At 41.8% G+C, this 27,751-nt stretch overlaps 1 protein-coding gene and 1 long non-coding RNA gene across 9 annotated transcripts in view; one reads left to right on the forward strand and one right to left on the reverse strand.

Moving 5' to 3' along the window:
* Positions 1-494: 494 nt before the first annotated feature.
* The window catches only part of RNF111 (ring finger protein 111), a 50,814-nt gene continuing 23,557 nt past the window's right edge, over positions 495-27,751 (reverse strand). For 2 of the 8 annotated variants that reach the window (XM_083586367.1, XM_083586369.1), the window contains exons 4-14: positions 15,818-15,981; positions 14,997-15,194; positions 13,780-14,093; positions 12,548-12,797; positions 11,895-12,261; positions 9,652-9,777; positions 8,739-8,865; positions 5,872-5,964; positions 4,437-4,532; positions 3,239-3,366; positions 495-1,867 (exon numbers count right to left, since the gene is read on the reverse strand). In XM_083586367.1, the coding sequence (XP_083442493.1) occupies positions 1,750-1,867; positions 3,239-3,366; positions 4,437-4,532; positions 5,872-5,964; positions 8,739-8,865; positions 9,652-9,777; positions 11,895-12,261; positions 12,548-12,797; positions 13,780-14,093; positions 14,997-15,194; positions 15,818-15,981 (1,981 nt within the window). In that variant the 3' untranslated portion in view covers positions 495-1,749. The remainder of the gene's footprint in view (positions 1,868-3,238; positions 3,367-4,436; positions 4,533-5,871; positions 5,965-8,738; positions 8,866-9,651; positions 9,778-11,894; positions 12,262-12,547; positions 12,798-13,779; positions 14,094-14,996; positions 15,195-15,817; positions 15,982-27,751) is intronic. The other 6 variants (XM_083586368.1, XM_083586372.1, XM_083586370.1 and 3 more) reach the window with 3 other exon arrangements.
* Positions 21,593-23,236, forward strand: LOC310749812. The gene is made up of 2 exons (XR_014541812.1): positions 21,593-21,789; positions 22,854-23,236. It is a non-coding gene; the product is annotated as an uncharacterized lncRNA (long non-coding RNA).

Raw genomic sequence — 27,751 nt, forward strand, 5'->3', positions numbered from 1 at the left:
AGGATTGGGGGTGGGGGGGATGCTTTGGCTAGCCTTAGTCCAGTAGCATTTTTTCTTTTCCTGTACTTCTCTATTCTGCCCCGCCCCAGTGGGCACAGACATGTGAGTCTCCAGGTTCAGAGGTAGCATGTCATGCATCATTGGTGGGTAGGAAGTGCTGTTCAAGGAAAATAAAGTTCAAAATCCAGCCTTTGGGGCTAGTGTTATACTAATTTGGATCAGGGCTTAATTTTGCAGCCAACATCACTGTATATAATAAAGATTTATAACCTGTGTCTTTATGGATTTTATTGGACTCCAGCTCCCCTCAGGCCCAGCCATCATGGCCTGCGGTCAGGCACAATGGGAATTAGGTCATTCATCCCTTGTACCTGGGGGTGGCTGCCTGATCTTACGGCAGTCAGTACAAAGCTAGCAACAGTATTAACAGTCTGATTCCTAACCCACCCCCCAAATTATGCAAATTGAGCCTTAGAAACAACACAGGAGACAGGTGGATTCAGCTAACTTTATTAACTGTAAAACTAAATTTAAAAAAAAAGAACACCACCCAGTTCCCATGACAGGGCAAGGGACCTTTCAAAGTTCTATGAAGTCATGGATATTTGCTTTAGGAAGTTAAATTCAAAGTCTTGGTTTAATCTTTGTGGCTGTTACCCCAACCCCCAACCCCAATTTTTGTTTTGTTTTGTTTGTTTTTTTACAAAACCAGCTTGTGCAGATCTTTAGATGAATTTAGCATTAAGACTGAGGAGCAAACAAACAAATAAAAACAGCCTGTCTCCCCCCCCTGTTTTCCTGCAAACTTATTTTATTCAATCTGCATGTATCTACAACCCAGCTAGTTGAAATCAAATATTTAGTGTTCATTAGAGCTGTTTCACAGCAGCAAAATATTACGTTAGAGAAATTCAAATTGCTAGACATAAGAAAATGGTACATACAATCGGACAGCAGTCTAAATGTTTTTAATATTGACATTCAAATATATCTGCATTGTGCTGAAGGTTTAAGAACATGAACATTTGATCTGAAAAGGATGATCCAATAATGGGTTATGCCATTTGAAATCAAAGGATCTGAAGGTTATGTTCCCAGTTATTTATTATAGATGGTGCAACTTGGAACGAACAGCGCCTGCAGAGCTCTCACAAGGCTCCCATTCACTTTCAGGAGGCTTGTGCAGGAGAAGTGCTTGGCCTCTCTCCCCAACACAAGTATACAGCAGCTTTTTCCCCTAATTAAGGAATGTCTTAAAAACACAATAATATCCTTTTTGATCTTTATACATTTAGAACTAAAATACATGATTAAATTAAGGACTCTGAGGTTAGTATTGAGTGAAATCATACTCTGAATAAGCCTGACTCTATGTAAAAAAAAAACCAAAACAAAAAAACCACACAATTCTATTTTCTAAAGCAGATAATCTTGCCTGCAAGTTTGGAGAGGTCACTAAGCCCATAACATGTGCAAAGAAATGCAATACAAGGAACCATGCAAAATGTACAGGAAAATGTGTTAAGAGTAGGGAAAACTGTACGGTCTAAACAAACAAAAGAAAAGCTTTATAAATACACTGAACTGTAGGTTTAGCATTAGGTATACCATAGAGCAGACAAACAGCACTCTAGCAGGTTCAAATGCTTCCAACATCTGCACAGGTAAGTCATGCCATCTTTGGTTGACTGCAGTACCAGGAAGGATGAGCGTGAAGGAAGAGAGCAAGAGGTTTTAGGCAAAAGGGTGTCAACTTTCGCTTGGCAGCTGAGCCTCAATGTCCACTCTGCAAATGGGGCACTTCTTGTTTGTGATCAACCACTGATCTACACACACTTGATGGAAGAGATGCATACATGGAAGACGCCTATGAACAAGAAAAATGGAAGGAGAGAGGTCAGCACTTTACAGGCAAGAATGGCTACCTGAAAACATACATCATAAAAAAGGTCCTCCGTTAAAAAAACCCCTACTTTATTTTATATCACATTTTAACATACTGATTAGGAGATCTGACTGTCAGCAAGGCTGTGGCATTTCTTTCCAACATGATGGGCCTTGTATCATAGGGCACCTATATTTTATAAAAGGATCCTTAGTGCATAGTGCACCATCTAGTTTCTGAGTCTCTACTTGGGCCTTGCAAGCTTCTCTCTGCAACCATGAAAGTCAGAACTTTTTTCCCCAAAAGGTTTGCAATTCCCTGGGTATTATATGGTGATCTGAGGATGTACTAAAAGCACACGGCCACAATAATGCTAGCACCCCAAACACACTAAATTAGATGGTTCAAGATGCTGAACTGAAACAGTACAGCAGAGCTTGTCCTAAGGTCTGTCAGTGCAGAAGAGTTGACACTGTCTGTGGCAAGCAAAGACTGTCACTGACAAAAGGGGACATAGGGGATTTTCTTTTTATCAACAGCAGAAGTATGCAGTCTTGAAGATGGTCAAAGGCATGGGTGAGCCATGCCCACTCCTTCCTACTAAGCACTGCTCTAATCACATGCAGTGCACGCACCCTAGTTCTGGCATAATCCTGGCAGTGGCGGTGCAGGCATGCATTGGCTTCCAAGCATGGGAAAAGCACAAAGGAAGTCGCCTTAAACCAAGTCAAACCACTGGCCCTTCTAGCTCAGTATTGCCTACACTGTATGGCAGCAGCTCTCCAGGGTTTCAGCCAGGGGTCTCTCCCAGCTTTACCACCTGGGACCTTTTGCGAAGCAGGTGCTCTAACACTGAGTTATGGCCTGTCCACATCATGTTTAAGAAGTGTTTAAACATTTATGATTCCAGGTGAAGCACTACAGCAAGGAAGAGCTTTCAACAACACTCAATGTGAAGGTGGCTACATGAAACTCAGCCTTTTCTCAGTTTTTGGACTACTATAGTGTTAAATGTTATTTTTCTGTTTTAAGTATGTTTTGATGATATGTTCCTTCTTAGTGAAACATTATAAATATTTCAGTTTTTTCACTTCAGGCCCTATAAATGTCAAAAGGGCAATACACTACAGTCCTGTTAACTGATGACTCTAAAAATCCTGTTATTTTTTTGATGACAGTTCATTATGGCACTTCCAGTGTACTGATGACAACTAACTGGGACTGGAACAGACTGAATTTCCAAATGCATCTAGTAACCCTCAATTTTAAGAAATATAACATTTCTAAAATGGTTTTTAGAATGCCAGGGATTTGGTCCTGGCTTGGGGTTTTGTTTTGTTTTTAGTTATTTACCTGACATCTTCACCTTCCTCTAATATAGATAAACAAATGGTACATTTTTCCTCTGTATCTTCCTCAGTTCCTTCCTCCCCATCTTGTTTGCAGTGCAGTTTCCTCTGTGAGAACCAATCAGTTGTTACCTTATTAGCAGAGATGACATTATTGGCAAACTGAGTAAGATCTGTTTTATGCACATTTATCAGTTCTGTTATGACTGCATTGGAAGTACACACATGAAGGTTTTAACAAAATGCAACAAGCAGGCTAAGCAACCCATCCATTTCTAGCCTCCCCACAATCATTTTAACAACATATTAAACTTCAGTGATTAAATTGGCACAAACATTTGCAACAACCTTAACAAGTTAAGAAAGCTAAAAAATCTAAAATTAAAGGGAAACCAGTCCTGGACAACATTACATTAGAAAACTAAACCAATAGTGAGGATGAAGTCTGGGGCTCCAATCCTAAAATATGCATTGGTGTATAATCCTGGAAAAATAGTGCAACAAGCTGGCACAAACTCATGTGGTGCAATAGGCAGGCTTGATAATTGGGCTGAAAAGCTCAGATTTCAGGTCAGCTGACGTTGGTGGCTTTAGGCAACTCTTATTGCCCAACTCAATTTCAGCACTATAATATAAACTAAAACTCCACTGATAGGATTGCTGAGATTGAAATTACTACAAATCACTTTTGCATGCTACACGATCAGCAGACTTGTATTACATGCCTGTTTTTGTGGCTCTACCTTTTGGGTGATCAAATGTCCCTACAAATACAAAGAGCACATCAGGGGAAAGGAGAGGTTGGACTCTCCTGACATGCTAGTTTGTATGTGTTGACATTTGATGGAACTTGTCCCTCTCACCTATTTATTAACAATTCTGAACTTTTAAAAGATAAAACAATGTAAGGCTCCAGAACTGTGGATTGAGTAAGAACTGCATTTTCAGCTCCTTAAGGAGAAGCATCCAGTAGCAGCCCTAGGCCAGCAACACTTACAAAACATGTCATTTGTCACTTTCTATAAAAGAGCAATCTAGTCACAATCTGAGGACTACATTCTTAAAAGGGTGTGTGTTCTATTTTCTATTATTTACAGATAGGTAAGTAAGAATTTGTGGAATTAATATTTGCAAGTTTAGTTGTCCAAAATGTATTCCCACCCCTCCACATGGCCCTAAAACAGCCCCTAAGACATGCTCACCTTTTTGTATTTGTGTGGATATGTGCACCTTTCAATTGTTCCTTGCGAAGCTCCACGATTCACATTTCCTAAACGTTCTTCCAGATGAATTAATTCCTGGAATCAAGGAGGAACCGAGAGAATTCAATATCTTGGTCCTCTCACTTAATCATTTATTCATTCTTCAAATGGCAAAACAGTTGTCTCGACTACTTAATTTACATGCATGTTATTTGAAAAGTAGTATGTAAGCAGTTTTCTATTTCTGATCTCGTCTAATACCACAGTGGTCCTGTCAATCATCAGCCCCTCTTGCTGCGAATGGCTTACCTGCTCTGATGTCTTTATGAGAGGCTCAGAATGAGGTGGTTTAGTGCTTAAGGGGGTTCTTGAATCCCTACGTGGATAGGGAACCTGTAACTCTCCAGATGTTGTTGGACTCCAGCTCCTATCAGCCCCAGCCAGCATGGCCAATGGTCAGGTATGCTGGGAGTTGTATTCCAGCAATATCTGTGGAGGGCTCAGGTTCCCCATCATTGCCTTAAGACTCTGCAATCCAAGGTCTGCAAATAACCTTCATGAAACAGACCCCCTCAATCCCCTTGTCAGGGCTCCACAGGCTTTTGGAGGATACCTAGTTGGTTCAAATAATGCCAGCTCAGCTTGCTGGTGAGCAGTCAGCTTAACTCTTGTGCTTATGCACAGGATGGTTTGTTGCATGTTTAATAATGATGGTAGGATGACAATAAAATGCACTGAAAAGGCTGCACTTCCTGATTCTACAAGAAGAAGAGCACCAAGGCTTTTGGCTGAAACACAGTAATCAGTTTTTGGCCCCAAGAACACAACTTAAATTGAAAGCACTTCCTGAACATGTTTCCAATGTACTAGAACAGTCTTCCCCAACCTGGCGCCCACAGGATGTTTTGGACTGCAACTCCCATGAGCCCCAGAATCATACAGCCGTGCTAGCTGGGGCTGATGGGAGTTGTAGTCCACAACATCCAGAGGGCAACTACGCTGGGAAAGACTGAACTAGAACATTAAGAGTTCATTAACTCTCTGCATCCGATGTCTTAATTTCTCTGATGTGCATAACAAACTTCAGCTGCAAACGTGGCCCAGCTTCACTTAAGCAAGAGGATTGACAGTTTAACGCCAACTGTCCTCCTCTTCAGCAAGCCACCTCAAGCAGTACCGCATCCTCTCAACATAAACATTTATTGCAGTACATAGTCCATTAACTGCCACCTACTGCTGCATAATAATAATAAAAAGTATTCTATGCTTTTTAAACACCAGCCTTGTTCCCAAGGCATAATTAAAAGGCCAGAGGTCATTAAAAAAATATAATCTAAAATCAGATTAGTTTACATTTAACTCTGCAATGTACCCCTCCCCCGTGTTCCCTCAAGCAAAAATCCTGCCACATAGCCAGGTTTATTCTATTACAAACCTCAAAATTGCCCCTGAAAGGGCCTCTGAATGAAGTTCCATCCAATCCCGATGAAATGTAACGAATGTGAGGGTAGCCCGCCATGTCAGGAACCTATTCAAATAGCAGAATGGAGTTAAATCTAATTGCAGAACAGTTTCGAGTATTTTACTGTCCATGTTGCAAAAATACAGAACCCTGCTGCTTTGATTCTCATCAGCAATTGACAGAATCCTGGAAGATGGTGACCCTGCCATCCCTTCTCTTTGTGTAAGGGCTCCTAGAAACAAACTCTTTCAAAGAAGGAAACTATTCTGAACCTGGTCCAGAGGATGACTTGTTCTCACCCAACCAAGGCTTAAGGTGTGAGTATTTCAGAAACATTTTGGCAAATTATGTGCCTCAAACATAGTAGACATGAAATCTAACATGATGATGGTTATTATAACGAAGCTTGAAAATTATCTAAGAACAAGTCAAGGTAGTTCCTTAGCTAGCCAGCTTCATGCATTGTTCGCATATAAGTCAAACAGGCATATACCTTATGGTCTTAAAAGGGTAGGGACTCCTTCCAACAATGATGCAACACTTAGAATAAACTGCAGTTTGAATTGACTGTTGGTGCGTGCCTCCACATACGCAACCTCACCATGTTATTTCAGAACCTACACACACACACACACACACACACACCCCGTTAGAAATTCCAACACTTTTTTATGGAAAGGTGAGAACAAAAAACAAACCCCAAAGGGAACACAGCAAGTCCCTTCAACAGAGAAATCCCAATGCACACTGTAAAGTCAGTAAGAATGCAGCAAGCAACCCCACTTCCAAGAACGCTGGCCTAACATTTGTGGAGCAGTAATCACCAGCCTGGTACTTTCCAGATGTTTTGGGCATACTGGCTGGGCTGATAAAAGATATAGTCCAAAACATATTGAGCGGCAGCAGGCTGCTGATGGTGAAGGCTGCTTTTGCAACATTGCTGGCTCCAGAATACCATGTCCCCTAAAAGGCCATAGAGATCTCGAGTTAAAGTCATCCCACCAAGCAAAGCAAAAATGAAACAACAGACATTCCAGTATCCCTTCATGCCTAAAGCAAGGAAGTAGTCAAAAGAACTATAGGTTCAGAGTTTTCACCACAGCTAGATGCCTATCAGATGGATTCCACATTCTGCACTTCCTCACAAGTTCAAGCAAACCCCAGGTCCTCAGATCCTTTAATTCTTGAATTAAGATGCAATAGAGGTCACTGGATAGGAAAGCGGGGACTAAATCTTTAAAACAGTAAGTGCTCAAATCAGGATGATTTTCTGTCCTTCCAATGACCTGGAACTAACCTTAGCAGAAATGACGCCTTCCCACCTGGCTGACTAACTAGAGCACTTCTAGTCTACTCTTATGCATAGTAAAGAAAGCCATCAACTCACAAATCCAGAAATTTCCTGGAGACCAGCCATAACTGGAGCAACTCTACTTACACAGACCATCCTTCAGGACTTTGTAAGAAAGGCACAAATAAAAGCTTTAATTCCTTTGTCAACCATCATCTGATCGCACCTCTTTTGCTTTTCCAACAGAAATTTTCTAACAATTTCGTTTAGGTAAGATGTTTAGGTAAGTGGTAGTCTCTGACATTGACAAGCTGCATAGGGTCAACGATAGTGATGCATAAGCCACTTGCACAGTTACGCTAAGTGCTGTACAACCGGGTTCATGACATTCTCTGTAAACCGGGATGAAGAACCTGTGGCCCTCTAGATGTTACTACATTACAACTCCCATCATCCCTGACCACTGGTCATGCTAGCTGGGTTGAGGGATGTTGGGAGTCCAACAACATGGGGCCGTAAGCTCCTGTTGTAAGAGAACCTGACAATCCAGGTGCTATCATTTTAACTAGCATTTCATCTAGCACATGAAGAAGAAAAGCCAGCGACATGTGTCATCTTGTGAACCAGAATCACAGAACGTGGATTGTGGTACTACAAGCAAAATTTTCCTTTCTAATTCAGGAGCCTAAGCAGTCAAGTAATGCCACTGGAAAAAGTTATTCAGGTACAAAGCTAGGCAAGAACTGCCAGAATTCATCAAAAGCGGTCTCTTCCTTTTGCATAAGCTGTCTTTTTATTCTGGAGTCTGTGATCAATATCAGATTCTGCCAAATTGCACATAAAAACTTCATGTGTGCAGACCAGCAGCAAATAACCATCCTTGCTTCCAATATGACCTTCCTGTAATCTCAAACCCCAATATTTGTATTAAAATAGAGGGGGTGCTAGAATTCAAAACTACTTCCACCAACCACATCAAATGTGAAATTAAACAGTAGCAAAAGTAACTAGAAGATAATCCTCTTAGCACTTTCCGGTTAATCAAGGAGTGCTGTAACTTAGCCTTGCAAAGTGAGTTATAAACTAAGCAACAGCAACAACAAAATCAGATGCAGAGTGTCAATGTACTACTGGCTAATTTAATTCGGGTTATATTCTGATTTCCAAGTGAGAAATGTAGGCGAATTAAACCCAATACAAGTCCCTGCCAGTTAGGACAGAGATGCAGAACAGATGCTGCAGGACTAGAACTCCTACCATCCCATGCTGGCTGGGGTTGATAGGAGTTGGGAGTCCAACAACATATGGAGAACAACAGGTTTCCCAGCCCTGGGCTAGGAAGTCCATCTTTTTCTTTTTTCACAAAAAACTTTGTATATGTCAATGTTCCCAAGAACAAAATTTCAAATGAAATGGAAGCAGGGACCACCTGCCATGAACTCTGTGACACAATCCTCACTCTTTTCAGAAGGGAGGAGCTGCGCCCAGTGGCTGTTGTGCAGCAGCAAATGTCAAATACTGGCAGTGGCTTCAGAGCTGTTCTCCTTACCATTAAAGGAAGAGCACCTATTTGCAAGTGGTGAAGTCGAGGAGGTGCGTGGTAGTGAGCCAAGTGAGGATGCAGCGGGCCTGGTGGGTAGGTAGCTGCAGTCACTCCTGCTTCGATTCCCAGCTCCCTATTGGGGGAAGGAGAGAGTTCACTTTTAGTCAGGCTAGTTCCTGTCTTCTAGGCAGTGAAGGCAGCAACACCTTCCTTATTCAGGGAATGAAATCATTTCACAGCAGCAATAACTTTGACTCATGCAGTTTTCTGGAGATACTGTACATAAACATTGGAACTAAGTGTTCTGTGTTGATTATCTGTTTATTTCTAGGCCCGGATCAAAATGCCTGTTTTCATTCAGGTTTGTTAGATGCTTTCTAAAGCAAAGCCTTCTCAAGGAGGCTTTCATAAAATGTAAAATGAAACACACCAGCCTTTGCCTACTTGGTGCTGTTGGAAGCTGTTGTCCAAAGCACGTGGAAGGGCTGAGAAAGGCTGCAATATGCAAATGCCTACTCATAAAATACAATTACTAATTTACCAAACAACCATTGTGTAATGCAATATAACCCCTGCACAGACAAGAACAATAAAACCAAAACAAAATTAGTAGCACAAGACCGGTTCACACTTGTGAGGATAAAATGAGAAATCTTTCACAGTTGCTTTGAGAAAAAATAGGACACAGATGCAATAGATTAAAAACAAAGCCTATTTAAGGAGGAACTCAAAAACAACTCAAAGAAGCATTTGCAGCCTTTACAAAAAGAACTGATCTACAATAAACTAAGAATTTATTCTTGATCAGTTGTCTCTGCAAGTGTGATGAACAGGGATGCTTTGCTATAACTTCTAAATGCAAAGGTTGATATGACATGTTTTGCTGATGTAAATCAAGAGAAGGTAAGAGCTTACTTACCAGGCAGATCTCTCTGGTGCTTGACGTGGGTGGGAAGACATTGTCTGTGGTACATGAATGTGATGTCCATGGCCATAGTTGGGATGCATCCGGTGAGGATGTGGCGGTGGTCGTTCATGTGCTCTCCTGGGGGGGGGGGAGCAGGGGTATTGAAACTTTAGGAATGCAAAGCTTTTCTCCTTTGTATATTACCTCACACTGCAGCCTAAGGGTGACAGGTTTCTCAGCTTCCATTTCTGAGCAGCCTGCTTCATTCACAATCTCCCCACCCTCTCTCAACCAAAGTTCAATCTGGTGAAGGCGAGGAGAGAGATTCCTCACTGAGAAGTACATGGCTAGTGGGGGGGGGGAAGATGCTTGTGGACAAATAGTCCTTTGATGTTTGTTTTAAATTTTTTTTCCTTTTAACAAGTTTTTAACTTTCTATAATTTTATTGTCTGGTTTTATGTTTATATTGTTGTAAACTGCTGACATATATTTTATTATCCAGTGATATAGAATAGTTTAAATAAGTAAATGTGAGAAAGGCTGTATACAGTGGTACCTCGGGTTAAGAACTTAATTCGTTCTGGAGGTCTGTTCTTAACCTGAAACTGTTAACCTGAAGCACCATTTTAGCTAACGGGGCCTCCCACTCCCGCTGTGCCGCCGGAGCACAATTTCTGTTCTCATTCTGAAGCAAAGTTCTTAACCCGAGGTACTATTTCTTGGTTAGCGGAGTCTGTAACCTGAAGCGTATGTAACCTGAAGCGTACGTAACCCGAGGTACCACTGTACATGCTTGACACAGGATATTTTAAGTACTATATAAAAATGGCATATTTCTAAAATGATTCATAGATGTATTGAACTTCTAGACTTGAGGTGGCCTTTGCCTATTTCCCATTTCCTAATATCTAAGCCTCAGTTACTCGAGCTTTTTAATGAATATCAAGTGAAAAGCCCTATCTCAATTAGCATTCCTTTTTAAAATCCAGAAACTGGATGGAGTTGCTGTGATGTAATTATTCAAAATGACAGAGGCTGACATTTCAATTAATAGCAGTTCCATTACAGCTAAACATTTGAGTGCAGATGATAGGTTCCTGTTCTTAATGAGATTTGCTCCCAAGTAGAAGTGAGTCAACTATTTACATCCATTCATGTCTTTAGCTTTCTGCTCAAATTAGAGCCCAGGGAGAAGGAGAAGGATGGTGCAGCTTTTAGACCTTCCTTACATCACAGCAAATACCAGTTAACCTCCCCCACTCCCCAATCCTTTCTCCTGAGTTTCCTAAGAGTCAGTGTAGTGTCCTGACTGGCCTAAGGTTGATGAGACAATGGTCAAACTTGCCGCTCAGCCATAAATCTCACTAGATGACCCTGGGTCAATCAACCACTAGCTGCACAATCTCTTTCACAGGGTTGTTGTGATGAAAAAATGGGTGGGGAGAGAAGCAGGTCTACCTTTAAGCAGGTCTACCTTTGGAGGTCTTTAAGCAGAGGCTTGACAACCATATGTCAGGAGTGCTCTGATGGTGTTTCCTGCTTGGCAGGGGGTTGGACTCGATGGCCCTTGTGGTCTCTTCCAACTATATGATTCTATGATTCTATGATACCAACTTGAGATCATAGGAAGAAAGGTGGCATTAAAAGAAAAAGGTAACTAGTTTACTTTCAGCTGCTGTTCAGAGGCAGACTTATAGCTCCTTAGTTACCTCTTGGCAATTGCAACTAAGTGGGTGAAGAGTCTTCCTCAACCTGGTGCCCCCTAGAAGCTTTGGACGACAGTGTGGGGAATCTTTGGCCTGCTAGATGTTGCTGAACTACAAATCCAATCAGTCCCAGCAAGCATAGCCAATGACCAAGGATGATGTGAGTTACAGTTCAGTAAAATCTGGAGGGCTCAAGCTTTCCCTGCTGTCAGCCCCTAACCAGCACAGCTGATGAGAGCTGCTGCAGTCCCAAGCATCTGGAGGGTGCCAGGCTGGGGAATGCAGAGAAAAAAGATCAGGTGATCTGCCTGTATTCTAAAGGATTCAGAAAGAACCCTCATTGAAGCTGTTCTGGGTATAAGCTTTCTTATATCTGAAGAAGTGTGCATGCACATGAAAAGCTTATACCCAAAACAAACTTAGTTGGTGCTACTGGACAATTTTTTATTTATTTCCTCATTGAAGCTGACACTCTTTCTATGCCACTATCCACCCCTAGGTGGCAGCAGCCACTGCCTGTTCCTCCTCCAGGCTAAAGCCTGACTTACGTTGGATGCTGCATCATTCTTCTCCTTTGGACCTCCATCCTCTGGATCACCTCATGAGGGTGCAGCCTTTGGGCCGGAGACGCCGTGGCAGGGATGTGATGGGAAATAGACTGGTGGGTGGCTGGGAGGGGCTGTGGGATTGGGGCAGCAGCGTTGGCCAATGGGTGTGGGGGTGGCGGAGGTGGGACAGGGTGGGAAGAGGCATGCGAGGATATGGAAGGGTGGAAGGGGTGGACGGGGTGAGGGATGACATAGTCCACTTGCGAAGTGGGTTGTGGCGGCTGAGGGGGGACAGGGGGAGGGGGGTTTCCATGGGAATGGGGACATGCAGCAGCTTGATGATGAAGCGGCCGAGTCAAAGAGGCATCTGAAAAGGGGTAGCAGAGAACAGCAAACCCTGTTAGTTCATTACAACTGTCTGCTAAACTAAGATCTTCTGCTGCTCTTGACAGCACCCCCCCAAAGAAAATCAGATGCCCATGGCAGACGCTTCACTTTACCCTGCCACAAGGGAAGGCTGCACCACTCAAGTAGGGTGAGCATCCTGCCAAGTGCACCACTTTGCAGAGACCCTGCCAGCTGCCAATATGAAGCAGGGTATCCTTGGGGGGCCTCCCCCGCCCAACTCATATACAGACTGCAGTCATTCTTACATGACATATAATGCCGGCAGGATGCCAGAGAAGCCTGGGGTGGCGGCTGAGGCTGGGGCTGGGCCACCATGTTCGCACTGTATCCATCTATGGCAATGGGCTGGCTGGGAGTAGCACCCGCCTGGTGCCCGTATATGGCTGTTCGGGAAGAGGCTCCTGGACAGCAGGGGTCAAAGGCTGATGCTCCGTGGAAAGAGCTGCTTCCGTGGTTCCTTATGCCATTGTTGCTTAAGTCCACTGGGAGTGCCTGCTGCAAGGAGGGAAAGCAAAACAAAAAATTATTTGAATATTCGTGGAACTGTGATCAAAAGGCTGCTATAGGACAAGTCGCACAAAAACACATATGCACAATGCTGTCCATTAGCAAAAGACTAAATAAGCTTTTGTCTCTGAATGGTATGATTAACGTTTGCCATTAGTAAATTTAACAAGAGGGCAGCAACTAGTTTTTCACCATGAAATTGGCATCTTCCTTGTAAACCTGCTAGTTAGCAGATATAAGGAAACCCATTTGATCTCCACAAAGAGAGGAACCCAAAGAGCTACTTTAGGATTCGGAAATAAGAAGTTCCTCCTTGGGTCCAACCAAGGGCTATATTGTCCAATATTCCAGTTCAAGTCAGGGCACACATGTAGTGCTTGGGAAAAGCCATGACTGAGGCCTGCCAGCAGCAAAAGGCATGAGGGAAATCTGAGTTTCCCTAGCCAGATACCCTAACTCCAAACTCTCCCTAATCCCATTTTCATCTCCACCAGCCTTTGCCCTCCAGATGTTTTGGGGGTAACAGGTTGAGTGCACACATTTATGTTTAAAGTCTGGGGCCCAAATATCTGAGAGAATGTCTGCCCCCATATAGACCTTTCCTTGCCTTGACACCTGCAGAGGATGCCCTGAGCAGCAGCCCTGAGGCAGCATGTAGTGCATTAGTATGTCAGAACATCAGAAAAGCCTGCCCGCTAGCTCAGGCCAAAGGCCCAACTAGTCCAGCACCCAGTTCTCACAGTGGCCTCCCAGGTGCCTGCAAGAAGCACACAAGCAGAACATCAGCGCAGCAACACACTCTTCACTTGTGATTCCCAGCAACTGCTATTCAGAGGCATACTGCTTCTGACAGTTGAGGCTAGCGGCCTAGAACCCTAGAAAAAGCACTCTGCACAGCACAGCACATGGAGAAACTATTATCCATAACGCTTCACCATGGCCACAGTGAAGCATTCTCAACCAAACCTGCCTGCTCATGGTACGTGGTGCCAGAACTGCTACTTGATCCTGCAGGTGCCGGCACTGGGGGAGGCCTTTCCACAGGGCAGCTGGATTCGCTGAAGGATGGTGAGAGAGGGACGCTTGCGTGGGGGTTGTGGTGGTGGTGGTGGTGGAAATGATGGCTGTGCTGTTGGAAACAGCTGGCGTGAGGGTGCCCCAGGATGTGGTGGTTCTGCGAGGAGCCGCCGCATGGAGAATGCTGGGGGCAGCATGACGGCAGCCTTGGCATTGCAGGAGGCCCAGATTCCAGTGCTGTACTTGAGGTATTTCCTCTTGAGTCATCTTAAATTGGGGGTGAAAGAAACATGTGAGCTCAGCTGATAACACAGGTGCAGTAAAAGCCAAACCTGAAAACTCTGCAGGGTGTACAACTGGATTAGTCATTTGCTTATTAAAGTGAGACCACTGTGACTTGCAACAAAATGTTGCAGTGTGAAACGCTCCTGTTCACGGTACCAGTTCGTCATGCCCTGCTCCACGATACTCCCCCTCCTCCACCCCTCTTGTTTTGCATGCAGAAGGTCCTAGATTCGAATTCTCAGCACCTGCAAGTAGCAGATGATGGGGAGGACCCAGAGAGCCACTGCAAGAAGAGTAGCCAGTCGTTGGCTAGACTTAGGCCAAGGTTTCAATCTCCCTGGTGTGGGATTCCTCTGCACAAGCTGCATTACAGGGCATTCTGAGGCACTCTGCACTGGGCACCAGAGAAAATTGTTAAGACTCACCAGCAGCCCCTACAAACTGGATGCCCTGGAATGTGCTTCAAACTTTCCTGGGGCTGCACACTGTGGGTTTAGGCACAAGTAGTCACTCAAATGTTTGCCATTACAACGTTTTCAGTAAGAAACCCCAGCATTCCCAGGAACACATGCTCCCCTACTAGGATTACAACACAGTCGAGCTGACCTCAAGAGCCTGTGGAGTCTACCATTTGCTATCCCAGTACAACAGATTGACCCCAAACTGGGTTAACACTCTGATAAAAAAATTTCACCGCAACTCCCTGTAGTACTCTCATGTCATCAATAAAAAAAAAAACGCTGGATGGAAACACTGGCCCCAGAAATTCTTTGCCTCTCCAGCAAAGGCATGCACTACATCTTCAAAGTAGTAAGCACATCAACTTTGTAGTAGGCCAACATTTTCACCTACTGCAGAACAGTAAAAAAATAAAATAAATCATACCTCCTGCCGGATTCCCTGCAGTCCCACTATTGGTGAGGACAACCAAAGGCTCTGGGGCCAAGGAGGACTGGCTGTTGGAGATGCTAGAAATTACGTCAGAGACCTGCTCTGAGGTCGTGACACTAGGGCCGCCATCGGACGTGGAATTTGCAGTCTGAGATTCCACTCTAGATGAAGTTGTTGGCACAACAGTGGGCTCTGTATAAAAATGACAAACAACATAAAGAAATTTAAGCTCCTGCAGCCTGTTTAAGTGGGTTATGACTAAGAACTCATTTGACACACATCTTGGGCAAACACAAGACAGACAATGTGGGGTTACTATGTGGCTGGCTGTGCCCCAACAGTACCCTTTGGGAGGAGTGCATAGAACCAGTGTAACAATGATATTTACAGCACCAACCTCAATAGTTCCACAGTTATTCATATCAGGATCAGTTTCACATTGTTGGGTCAAATGTGCCCATGGGCCGAAAAAAGGCTGGCAACCCCTGAATTATTCTGATCGTATCTGTGTTGGGGGGCAGGCCTGCAAAAGTTCAGGGCACCAACAGTAACATCTGAGGATGCATGTATGCAAACATAGGAGTGATCCAGAGAGACTTTCCCATGTCTGAAACATCCATGAAAGGCAGCCCTACGCCTGGCCAGACCACAAAGTATCATGTCTGCACTCCCTTATGTGATGCAAGCAGCTTTTAACATGGCAATCCAAAAGTCAAGAGTTTCAACGGCCAGCTAACACATCTTGTTTCTTTTCAGAACACTAATCGGCTTCTCACTGATGGGAGGGTCAAGGCTCTGTCACTGCTGCAACCTACCATCCTCATCCACTGTGAGGTCCACTACTTCTGCTGCATTCTGTCTCAGGGGCTGAATGACTGTGGAGATTCTACTACGGTTCCGCTGCTCCTGTGGCCGTGAAGCATGCGAGTTTGAACTGTGGCCCCAGTGGGATCGAGAATGCCCAAGTGACGATCGAGACCTGAAAGCATAAAGTACAAATGCCTGAAAACTCAAAACAAAGGTTCTCTTTTTTTTACCATGACAGGTCTGGTAAGATGATCACTTCTCCAATCTGTACCACCAACAGCTTCAGATAATTCAATTCAAAACTGAGTTTTGTTTTAAGTGGTATTTTGTTTTCCAGATCAATTGTGGGCCACCTTCAGTAACATGTGCTCTATTTAGGGTCCAAGGTTCAATCCCTGGCATCCCCAGGTAGGTCTGGGGGGAGGCAGGCGGAGGAGACTCTTGTTTGAAGCCAAACTTAATGACTGGTTTGTGTACAGCCTTGGCTACCTGTTACACCTGAAGCAGAGGTCATGGTTTACTGCTCCACAACAAGTCACAAACCCTGGCTTGGACATAATGGGAAGTCAGGACACCCTGGTTTGTTTATCCCACTCATGCCGGGGAACAGTAAAACCAGAGTGATTAGGCAATGTACACCTACATGCTACTTGTTCACATTAGAAAGTCTGGCTCCTCAAGAGAAATGTGTAACAAATTTGAAGTTTGAAATTAATTAAATAATAATAACAATTAAAAAAATCTTAATAATAAAAAAGAAAGCCTGGCTTCTCATTACATGTGACCGCTTTAGTGTGGAGACAATTCTTAGCTAGATAGCTCAGCCAGGGCCAGCTGACCCAGGATGCATGGTGAGGCAACTGCCTCAGGTGGCAGGATCCACAGGGGCAGCAGATCTGGCCTCCAAGGGGCACACGGTTTACTGCCGTGGTTGAGGTGCACTTCTTGGAGGATGGATCTGCCTCCACTCCACAACCCCCCCCCCCCTGCCACAGCAACCTCTTGGCCCTGGCGTGGTGTTTGTGTGCTCACCATTTCGTGGTTCGCATCAGGAGCCAAAATGTCTGGCACGAGCCCTGTGGATCAATGGTCTGAATAGAAAGCTAAGGCAGCTTTCTGTGTCCACAAGACTCTCAACGACAGTGGCACTAACTAGTCTGTGTCAACTAATATTGAGTCTGCATTCTCTTAAGAACATACCATGCAATAGCACATGGGCTATCTTTGCAAAATTCTAGCCCCAAGTAGGTATAGGGTGGTCCACCACATACTGACCATGATGACCTGTCACAATCCAGTCTCATTGCCCCAAGAATATGTAAACAGATTTTCTACTGCAGTGTAGCTTTGGAGAGTATTGAATTACAGAGTGGGAGAGATTCAAAAGGACAAGGCTTAGACTGGACCTAGCTTAACTGTTAAACTGCAGGTGTGAATGCACATTACAATAAGAGTAAAAAATGGCACAAATGCTACCTTCTACATCACTAATGTACAGATCTAATGAGCAAGTGTAGTGTCATTATACGCAAGAGCCTCAAATCTAAATTCATACTTTTATTATGTTTATATAACCTTTGATATATATGAATGCTATTTTAACCTCATTACACAAAAATAGGAAGCCACTGTAACAAAACTGAATACTCAAACCCTTTACTACATAGCCTATTCAGAAAAAGCATGATGTGAATCTCAAGTTTGCCAGAGCATCTTCACTATCCTTCATCCAATCAAAGATCAAATTATAGGTACCCATTTTAACAGTAATGTTAGACTGTTAAATTGAGTATTCATAACTGCATCCTTGATTGGATCAAGAGTTTTGCCAACACAGAATTAAAATTACAAAATCTGTATTAGGAAAATTAAGAAGCCAAAAGATCAGGAAACCAAAATAACTCTGACAAGGCATAGACTGCATGGCTTTAACAAGAGTCAAAATACCTTCCCCCCTCTCTCCTCACTATCTAGCCTGATGGTGTGTGCTAGAAAATTCCAAAGCGTACACACTATTTTGTGATATTTTGATTGGCCTAATAAAGGTATTGCCCTATTACGTATTTGCAACTTTTCTTAGAGGCCAAAATAAGCTACCTTTACTTTTTGAATTAAAATTAGAGCATTCTGCAAAAGATCCCAAGTACAGTGGTACTTCAGGTTACAGACTTCGCTATCCCAGAAATAGTACCTCGGGTTAAGAACTTTGCTTCAGGATGAGAACAGAAATCATGTGGCGGCAGCAGAAGGCCCCATTAGCTAAAGTGGTACCTCAGGTTAAGAACAGTTTCAGGTTAAGAACAGACCTCCAGAACGAATTACGTTCTTAACCCGAGGTACCACTGTATACAGTCATGGGGAAAAGAAGACACCCTCTTTGAATTTTGTTTTTTTTTAACATATGAGGACATAATAACATTCACTTGTCCTTTAGCAGGTTTTAAATTAGGTAAATACAACCTCAAATGAACAGCACATGACATATTACACCGTGTCATGGTTTATTTAACAGAAATGAAGCAAAAATGGAGAAGGCATGTGTGAAAAACTAAGTACACCTTATGATTCACTAGCTTGTAGAACCACCTTTAGCAGCAATAACTTGAAGTAAACATTTTCTGTATGACTTTTAGTCTCTCACATCGTTGTGGAGGAATTCTGTCCCACTCTTCTTTACATTATTGCTTCAGTTCATTGAGGTTTACTGGCACAGAACTTTTAAGGTCCCGCTGCAGCATTTCAATTAGGTTGAACTGGGCCATTTGACTGGGCCATTGCAACACCTTGATTCTTTTCTTTTTCAGCCATTCTGTTGTATTTTTGCTGGTGTGTTTGGGATCATTGTCTTGTTTTATGACCCAATTTTGCCCAAGCTCCAATTGTTGGGCAGATGGCCTCACATTTTACTCTAGAATACTTTGGTATACTGAGGAGTTCATGGTCGACTCAATGACTGCAAGGTTTCCAGGTACTGTGGCTGCAAAACAAGCCCAAATCATCACCCCTCCACCACTGTTCTTGACAGTTGGTATGAGGTGTTTGTGCTGACATGCTGTGTAGGGTTTTTGCCAAACATGGTGCTGTGCATTATGGTCAAACATCTCCACTCATCTGTCAAAAGGACACTGTTCCAGAAGTCTGGTGGTCTGTTCAGATGCAACTTTGCAAACCGAAGTCATGCTGCCATGTTCGAGAGAAGAGGCTTTCTCCTTGGCAACCCTTCCAAACAAACCATACTTGTTCAGTCTTTTTCTAATTGTACTGTCATGAACATTAACATTTAACATGCTGAGGCCTGTAGAGCCTGAGATGTCTCTTTTGGGTTTTTTGCAATTTCTCTGAGCATTGCACGGTCTGCCCTTGGGGTGAATTTGCTGGGACGTCCACTCCTGCGAAGATTGGCAACTGTCTTGAATGTTTTCCACTTTTGAATAACCCTTCTTACTGTAAAACGATGGACTTAAAATTGGTTGGAGATAGCCTTATAATGCTTCCCAGTTTCAGGGGCAGCAACAATTGCTTCTCTAAGAGCATTGTGTCATTTTTCCTCCTTGGCATTGTGTTAAAACATACCTGAATGCTCCAAACCAGCAAACTGCTAAAATTTCAGCTCTTATAGAAGTGGACACACTTGTAGATGATCAAATTAAGCAAGGGCATTTGCTTAGCAGCACCTGTCTGCTACTTAGTCCCTTAATTCCTAGGAAAGCAGTAAGGGTGTACTTAATTTTTCACACATGGCTTCTCCATTTTGGCTTTGTTTTTGTTAAATACATCATGACGGTGTAATATGTAATGTGTTGTTGTTCATCTGAGGTTGTATTTACCTAATTTTAAGACCTGCTAAGGAACAGGTGATTGTTATTATGTCCTGATATGCAAAACCACAGAATTCAAAGAGGGTGTACTTTCTTTTTTCCATGACTGTATATCAGTATTTTACAACAATGTCAATAAAGTGACCAGGTACACATTAAAGTTGCTGTTTCAGCATTTCCAAGTCTTTAGTTCATTCAATGCCTAGGTCAGAGCTTTCCAAACTTTTCATGTTTGTGACACACTTTTTAGACATGCGTCGTTTCGCGACACAGTAATTCAGTTTAACTAGCAAACCGAAGGTTCAACTAACCCCTTTCCGGCCCTGGGAGGAGCATGGGGAGCGTTCACATGACACACACTGCAGCCGACACACTAATGTGTCGTGCAGGGTGGATTTGATTTAAATCAAATCGATTTAAATCACAATTTAAATCACTAGTCAGTAAGACTTGATTTAAATCATTTTTTCACAGAAAGACTCATTCTTGCTGGTATAATCTTAATATTGACAACCAGGTGAAGTTTTCATTTTTGGAATAATAAATTCTCAGAGTAGTTTTCACAGTTATATCAAAAATTACTGATTTGGTTAAACTATCAGAAATACATAGACAGATAACTATGAAATTATGGTGAGGTTTAATAAGTTAACTGTTTATATTTGGACAACTTTTCTGCTGCACTTTTATTGGAAGGAGAAAAATAATCACTTCCTTAATAACAATTTAAACAATTTATTTAACTGAAACAATAACATTATAGCATATGTATCCATGTTTGTTAACTCATGTGGTTAAACGGTTTTTAAAAAAATAAACTTAGACTGAGTTTTAGCACACATGAAAATCTTAAAACAAATCCTTATTTCCTGATGAATAGCCTTTGGACTATAATGTAACTTAAATAAAAAACTATCTTTAGAAAGATTTTTCCTCCAAAAGCATTTTATTTTAAAAATCTGATTTAAATTTTTAAAAATCCGATTTAAATTAAAAATAAAATAGAAATCATTGATTTTTATCCACCCTGGTGTTGTGACACACAGTTTGGAAAGCTCTGGCCTAGGCTGACCATGGCCTCATGCAAGTTCCTTTTGATTTCTCTCTCCTACTTTAAAACTGATTCCAACTGACTGAACCAGTAGGAAATCGGACTCCTTGATGAATCCAGTGATTGATGAATCCATGGACAAATGAGTGATACTCGTGCTGGGCATAAAACTGGGGTGAAAACTCCAGCTAAAATAATCTTTAATAACAAACGTGATCCCATGATTTAGACAGGCAATAAGCTGGATATTATCAGCTGTGATCAGGAATCTCTGCATGCTGAGGGAAGGGGCTTAGGGTGGCAGAATAATTTTAGACTAGGAAGGGATTGGGGTTTTTTTTTTTAATGTACGTATTGTTAGAACTAACGGCAAAGCTCCCATCACTTCTACTGGGTGAGGGATCCATACATTTTGAGAGTCTGAAAAGGGAGGAGACTTTGCTTGGGTCTCTTCTCATTTGCTGAGGAGACTGAATTCAGAAGGTTTATTCATTTATCTTTGATCAAGGCATCACGGAATCTATCAGCAGAGTTTCATCCAGGATGACACTTTAAAGCACTGCTGCAAGATGAAAGACCAAAATAATTGACAACTTGAGAACTATCTGCATATCTCTCCCTAGTACAACTACAGATTATTCCTGCAGTTAGACGGAAAGAGGCTTTCATGTACAGCACAAATAAAATAATAATATATGGTTTAATGAAACAGGAGCAAGGAAGATGGTGAGGCCTAGAGTAAAATGAGAGAGAAAAGAAAAAAGGAACCATGTATTAAAAGTAAACTCACATTTGTTGACTTACTTTACATTCCTATACAATGGCAGGACTAACTTTTCATATGCCTGAGGCACAGGAAGGACCCACACTGGAAAGCTATGAAGTAATCCTATTAAATGGATTGTGTGGTAACTGCTTGCCTGTGTTGAGGCAGATATATTATGAGGTAGCTGTAAATATATTTGAGAGTAACCATAGAGCAAATAAATTCTGTTTTCAGCCTGAAGTCATGCACTGCTTTGTTTGGTAAAGCTCCGTTTTGAACCCAGGAGGGCAGCTAGAGAAACTCAAGACCCGGAGACGTAGCAGCCAAAATTAACAAAATATTGAGGTAAATAACTGAAAGGACAAACTTCTGCTGCTTTGCCAGTAGAAAGCAATGTTCTAGTTTAAAGGTAGCCGACATAAGCAGCTGCTATAAACCATGTTAGGCCACTGGCCCTCCTTGCTCAGTGGGATTTAAACGGACTGGCTGCATCAGACAGGAGTCCTTTCCAGCCTTATCTAGAGATGCCAGGAATTAAACTTTGGGCCTTGCAAAGCAGCTGGTTCTCTGTGGAGAAACAGTTCCCCTTCCCAAATTCTTTTTTTTTTTAATGTTTTTTATTATGCTTTTCACAAACAAAAATAAAACAATCTTTTACAGTCATCATTTTATGTCATCTTATTTACACTGCGTATATTCACGCCCTGACTTCCTTCCCTGCTTCAGTTTTCTTAATATATATCTTCTCTTGCAGATTCTTATTCACCTTCTATAAACATCACAGGATTTATGTTAACCCTGCTAGTTTTTAAACTTCTACAGTTAATTCTTATGTATGCAACCCACTCTTCTTCAAACTTTGTCCCTTTTTGGTCTTGAATTTTATAAGACATTTTAGCTAATTCTGTATACTCAAAAAAATTATCCTGCCATTCCATTACCGTTGGGATCTCCTGTAATTTCCACTACTGAGCCTCCCAAATTCTATTTCTAAGGCAAAGCCTTGTTTTAACAGAATACGTAACAGCATTCACACTACTGAACGTAAAGCGAAATCTGTACAGTATATAAATGGTCCTCACTTTCATATACAAGGTATACAAGGGCGGCTGGCTGTTTAACACTGCATTGACTCAAAATAGCAGTGACTCTGGGAGAAGGTACATGAGGGAACGAAAACTGGTCAAATCTGATTTGTCAAGTTATTGGGCATTGCATCTCATCCCACTGAACAAGAGTAGTGGCCTGTTGAGCACCGCCGACTCCATGCAAATCTTACTAGTTGGGAAGATACCCTGGTTGGAAAGAAAAGTGGTGTCTCAAGGAAGAGGCAGTTAATGGCTGGGTGGGGTATAAATAATAAAATTATTATTATTATTGTTATTATTATTCTTATTATTATTAGGTAGATCTGTTAGAAGAAGTCAGTTGGGGGGAGTGGTCAGCCAGTAATCAAGATGGCTGCAAAACTCAGAGTTCCTGCCCTCAAGTACATAATTTCTTTTCAAAACAGCCAATTAACTGGGAAAACTTGAAAACTTTTACCCCAATTCAAGAAATATGCTGAGATAAAAATAAGGGGGTATAATTAACTTTCTCATGCCACGGGAACACCAAGAAGAAGCCAGGGCAATGAGCCAGCAAAGAGAGAACATGGCGCCCGAACCAGTTAAGATGGCAGAAGCTGCGGCAGAAAAGGGTACCAATGCAGTGCTGAGAGGGGACAACATGAAGAAAAGCTTTGAAAACTGCTTCACGAGAATATGGATATAAAATCAAAGAATTTTCAAAACAGACTTAAAGGGTTAATCTTAGCAGGGGCTTTGTAGAAGGGGCAGATAGTGACAAGATAGTGGTTTAAATTGCAAATACCTGCCTTGGAACTATCCCTAGGGGATACTGAGTGAGCCCACAGAGCCCTATCAACTCGTCCATGTGTTTCAGCCCCTCCAAGAGACATTATTATATATAATATATTTACATAGATTTTAGGAAAAAAAATATGGAGAACGCTTAGGAATGTGGAAAATATAACTTCTGAAAATCAACCAATTATGGTTCTCCAGGATCTATCTCAGGACACCTTGAAAAAAGGTGAGAATTTCACCTAGTAACATCTAGATCAGGGGTAGTCAACCTTTTTATACCTACTGCCCACTAATGCATCTTTCTTGATGGTAAAAGTTCCTTACCACCCACCAGTGCTCAATGGAAAGAGGAACCCCCTACCACCCACCTAGAATCCTGAAACACCCATTAGTGGACGGTAGGGACCAGGTTGACAACCCCCGATCTTGATTATCAGAAGTGGGAATCAGATTATCACTGAGCATTCACTTTCTGTCTAATATTCAACAGAGGAAATTCAGGTTTTTTTGGCTGCAAACCTCTGGGAAGTAGCAGAGCTTTTGCAACTTCTGGAGTTGGAATGACTCTCTGAATTGCTAAGCTTTTTGCAACAAGAAGGCACTGACCCAGGAGAAGAGAACCCAGTGGAGTCTACCTATAGTAGATCTTGTAGCACAAAGATAGCACAAGGAAAAGCAGGCCAGACTTCTCTACTCTCAAGCAACTAGAAAATGAACAATTAAGACCCTTCTCTGAGGTGTTAAAAATAATTTATTCAAGATGAAGCCATACAATTGGCTAGACAAAGCAGTAATTATAGCACATGTACCCCTTGAAGTTAAGATCTAAGCTAATATTTAAAATGTACTCGTCATGTGTACTTATGGTATGTTCTATACCCCAATGGTGCAGGAGTGCCCTCTAGTGTCTATAGAGGACACATACAGAGTTGTATTTTACTGTTTTAAGTTGAATGTTGAATTGTTTTTCAGTTGTGGGGAAGGGAGGGTGTATATACAAATAAGAAAGCAAGATGGCATCAAATAAGAAGAGTGGAAGTATAACTATGATTACCTTGAATTTAAAAGGGATGGGAGATCCAATAAAACATGTTCAACTGGCAAAATATCTTTATAATAGGTAACCAAATATAGTTTGTTTACAGGAAATACATGTGGATCAGAAAAACACCTTATTTAATCAATCTTGGGTAGGATGATTCATAGCAATAGGGTCAAATAAAAGAAGACAAGTTGTGATCTTAGTTCATTCTCAACTTAATTTTCAGGTCATTAAAATACTAAGAGATCCAAATGGTAGATCTATTGTTACAGAAGGAACCCTCAGTGGGACATGTTAGGTAACTTTGGATTCAGTTTATGTGCTGAATACTGGCCAAATGTCATTTTTACAAAAACCTGTGTCACTCCTCAATGTTTTTTTCTTCTTATGATTTAATAATTGGAGGAAAATTTAAATTGGAGTGCAAGTAGCCTTTCACATAAAGACCTAACTGATTCTGCATGGGAAAAGCAATGTAAACAACAACAGTGGAGTTTAAAAAGGGCAAGGAACAACTGAAATTGTTGAGAACATTGTAAGAGTGGGGTCTATGGGATATATGGAGTGAGTGGAATCCAGTGGATACAACTCACATGTTTGTCTCCCCTGTTCATAGCTCACAATCTTTAGACTTTATATTAACCTCTGCCCTGTTTCAGAATCTCAGCTATATAACCTGGGTGCCAAATGGATCCTTAAGCCAAGGTTACAATCGCCAAAACAGAATGTCTAGTTGCCATTTTAGGGCAATACGGCTCTAATTTTTCAAATGAAGGACTGTGATTGATTGTTAAACATCTGGTTAGTTCAGATTGCAACCCTGAGCTAGGTTAAGATTGAGGACAGTCCACATATATATGGACATTCCTACCTCTTTTTCTTAATGGTTACATGGGCCATTGATACCATAAGAATATTCTTCACAACTGAGAGCAGGGCAGTAAAAGCAAGCTACAACAATTAACTATAATGTTGTTCATCGCTCCTTCTCAGGCTGCACAGAAAAAGCATTTTGGTTCCTGAAATCCATTCTGATTGTGCAGAATGAATGAATTATCCAGTCCTGATCCAATGATCCCCAGACATGCACCTCCAGATGGTTGGAGATGTCAGGCACCATCCTGGGGCCCAGGCAACTTCTCTTGGTCACAAGTAGCCAACAGCTTAGTGCAAAATGCACCTGGTACCTGGCTAATTTCAAACTCTGCCTCCTTTTTAAAGGAAGTGCAGACAGCTCATATGGGTGAAATTAACATAACAGAACACACTCCAGTGAGCGCACACTTCCTATTAATTCTGTCAGAAAATGTGACCTGCATTTGGTCTTTTAGTCCTGTCCTTATAACCAATCAAATGGTAAAAGAAAAACTTAAGGCATCGTTGGAACAAAAACTAAGAAAAATAATAGAAGGACTAAGTTCAGGACTGCTGTGGGAAACAATAAAGGCAGTGTTTAGAGGAGTATGTTTCAAGAAAAATCAGGACTGAATAAAATCTACAGGACACAAAAGATGCAATTAGAACAGGAAGTCTCTTCCCTAGAACAAAAGCATAGGACAAGAACTTCAAAACAAGTTTACTAACAATTACAAATTAAGCAAAAATAACTAGAAGCAATAGAAATAGATAAAACAATGGTACAATTATTGTATTTAAAACAAAAATATTATTACTATTTTTGCTGCCAAGTTGCAAAAAGAGAAACAAAGCAATAACTACAGGTATAAAAATAAAGGCAGGAGAAAGGGTTTATAGTACAAAATTAATATGTGCAGAGTTTTTCTCCTTTCTGTACACCTCCACCTCTCTCTAGAAGAAATTAAGAAATTTTTAGACACTACAGCAGGGGTAGGCAACCTAAGGCCCGTGGGCCAGATCCGGCCCAATCGCCTTCTCAATCCGGGCCGCAGACAGTCCAGGAATCAGCGTGTTTTTACATGAGTAGACTGTATCCTTTTATTTAAAATGCATCTCTGGGCTATTTGTGGGGCACAGGAATTCGTTCTTTTTTATTTTTTAGAAAAAATAGTCCGGCCCCCCACATGAGCTGAGGGACGGTGGACTGGCCAACGGCTGAAAAAGGTTGCTGAACCCTGCACTATAGCGATACCTATAACTAAAGGAGGAGGAGAGTAAATGTATGGGAAAGGAGGAGATAAAGGAAGTAATTAACAATGATATTGTAATGATATTTTAGCTGATAACGGACTTCCTGCAACCTGGAGACATTCAAAAATAGTAGTTATTCCCAAGCCTCACAGGGACCATCCAATTTTGAGTCATACAGACCAATCTCTTTATTCAATGTTGACCAATCTCTGGTCAACAGATTAAAAACCTTTCTTGACAATTATAAATACCTAGACTCTTAAGAAGAGGGGAGAGGAGAGGAGGCTGAGGGAACCCTCCACAAGGGAGGGTGTTTGAAAAAGGGTGGGGGGCTGCCAGCTCTGCGGGCAAGGGGTGCCATAACTGGGCTCCTGAGCCCCACAGGGGTGTCGCAGAAAGAATGTATTTGGTCAAGGGAGCAATGGACTCAAAAAGGTTGAAAACCTGTGCTGTATGTAATTAAATGCATACATCTGAAGAGAAGGGTTCTCTTGTTCTAAATTTAGAATCAGCATCCAACTGTTGCAGAGGCAGAAGGACAGGGACTAGAGAATATCTGTACCATCAGATGGTGAAAAGGAAAGAGCACAGCTAGGCAGAAGATTTAACACATGACAAAAATGGCAATGATCTGGCCCATACCAGGGGCTGCCTATAGCTAACTTGGAAGTTCCAACTACAAGAGGGTGAGAGAAATCAATACAATGAAGTTTAAGCAGTGTTAGAAATTGGGATAGAAAAGCTAGGGCCAAATGGCTTCTGGAATCTGGGTTATAGGCACAAAATCAGAATGGCTAGTTGCCATTTTCCCCCCAGTGCAGCAGCACATTCCATTTATTTTTGCGAAATAGGTCTATGACATCAAAATTCTTGGAAGAACAGCATAATCCTAGCCATTTCTACACAGAAATAGATCCTACTCAATGAATTCAAAAGGGTTCACACCAAGGCAAATGGGAATGAGATTCTACATGTGAAGAATTCTTCTGAATTCCTGGCAAACTGAGATCAACATTTGCAATCACCTAGAAAACTTTCTTTATCCATCAATTTTCATTAGACAAATCTCTATTTCACAATATGGAATTCTGTACAGAATTTTCCCATGAGAAAAATGCATGCATTTAGAATGCATTTTACATTAAGTCTTTAAGAAAATGTTACATGGGGGAAAATATAATAATTATTTCTTTAAAAAAAAAACAGATATTCTACTAACACTATAGGTTTTCTGTTTTAAAAACCAAATTTCGGCAAAAAACTAATTCAGGCGTGTTTAATAACATGA

Source organism: Podarcis filfolensis (genome assembly GCF_964270895.1).
Source record: "Podarcis filfolensis genome assembly, chromosome: 14".
Taxonomy (NCBI): Eukaryota; Metazoa; Chordata; class Lepidosauria; order Squamata; family Lacertidae; genus Podarcis; species Podarcis filfolensis.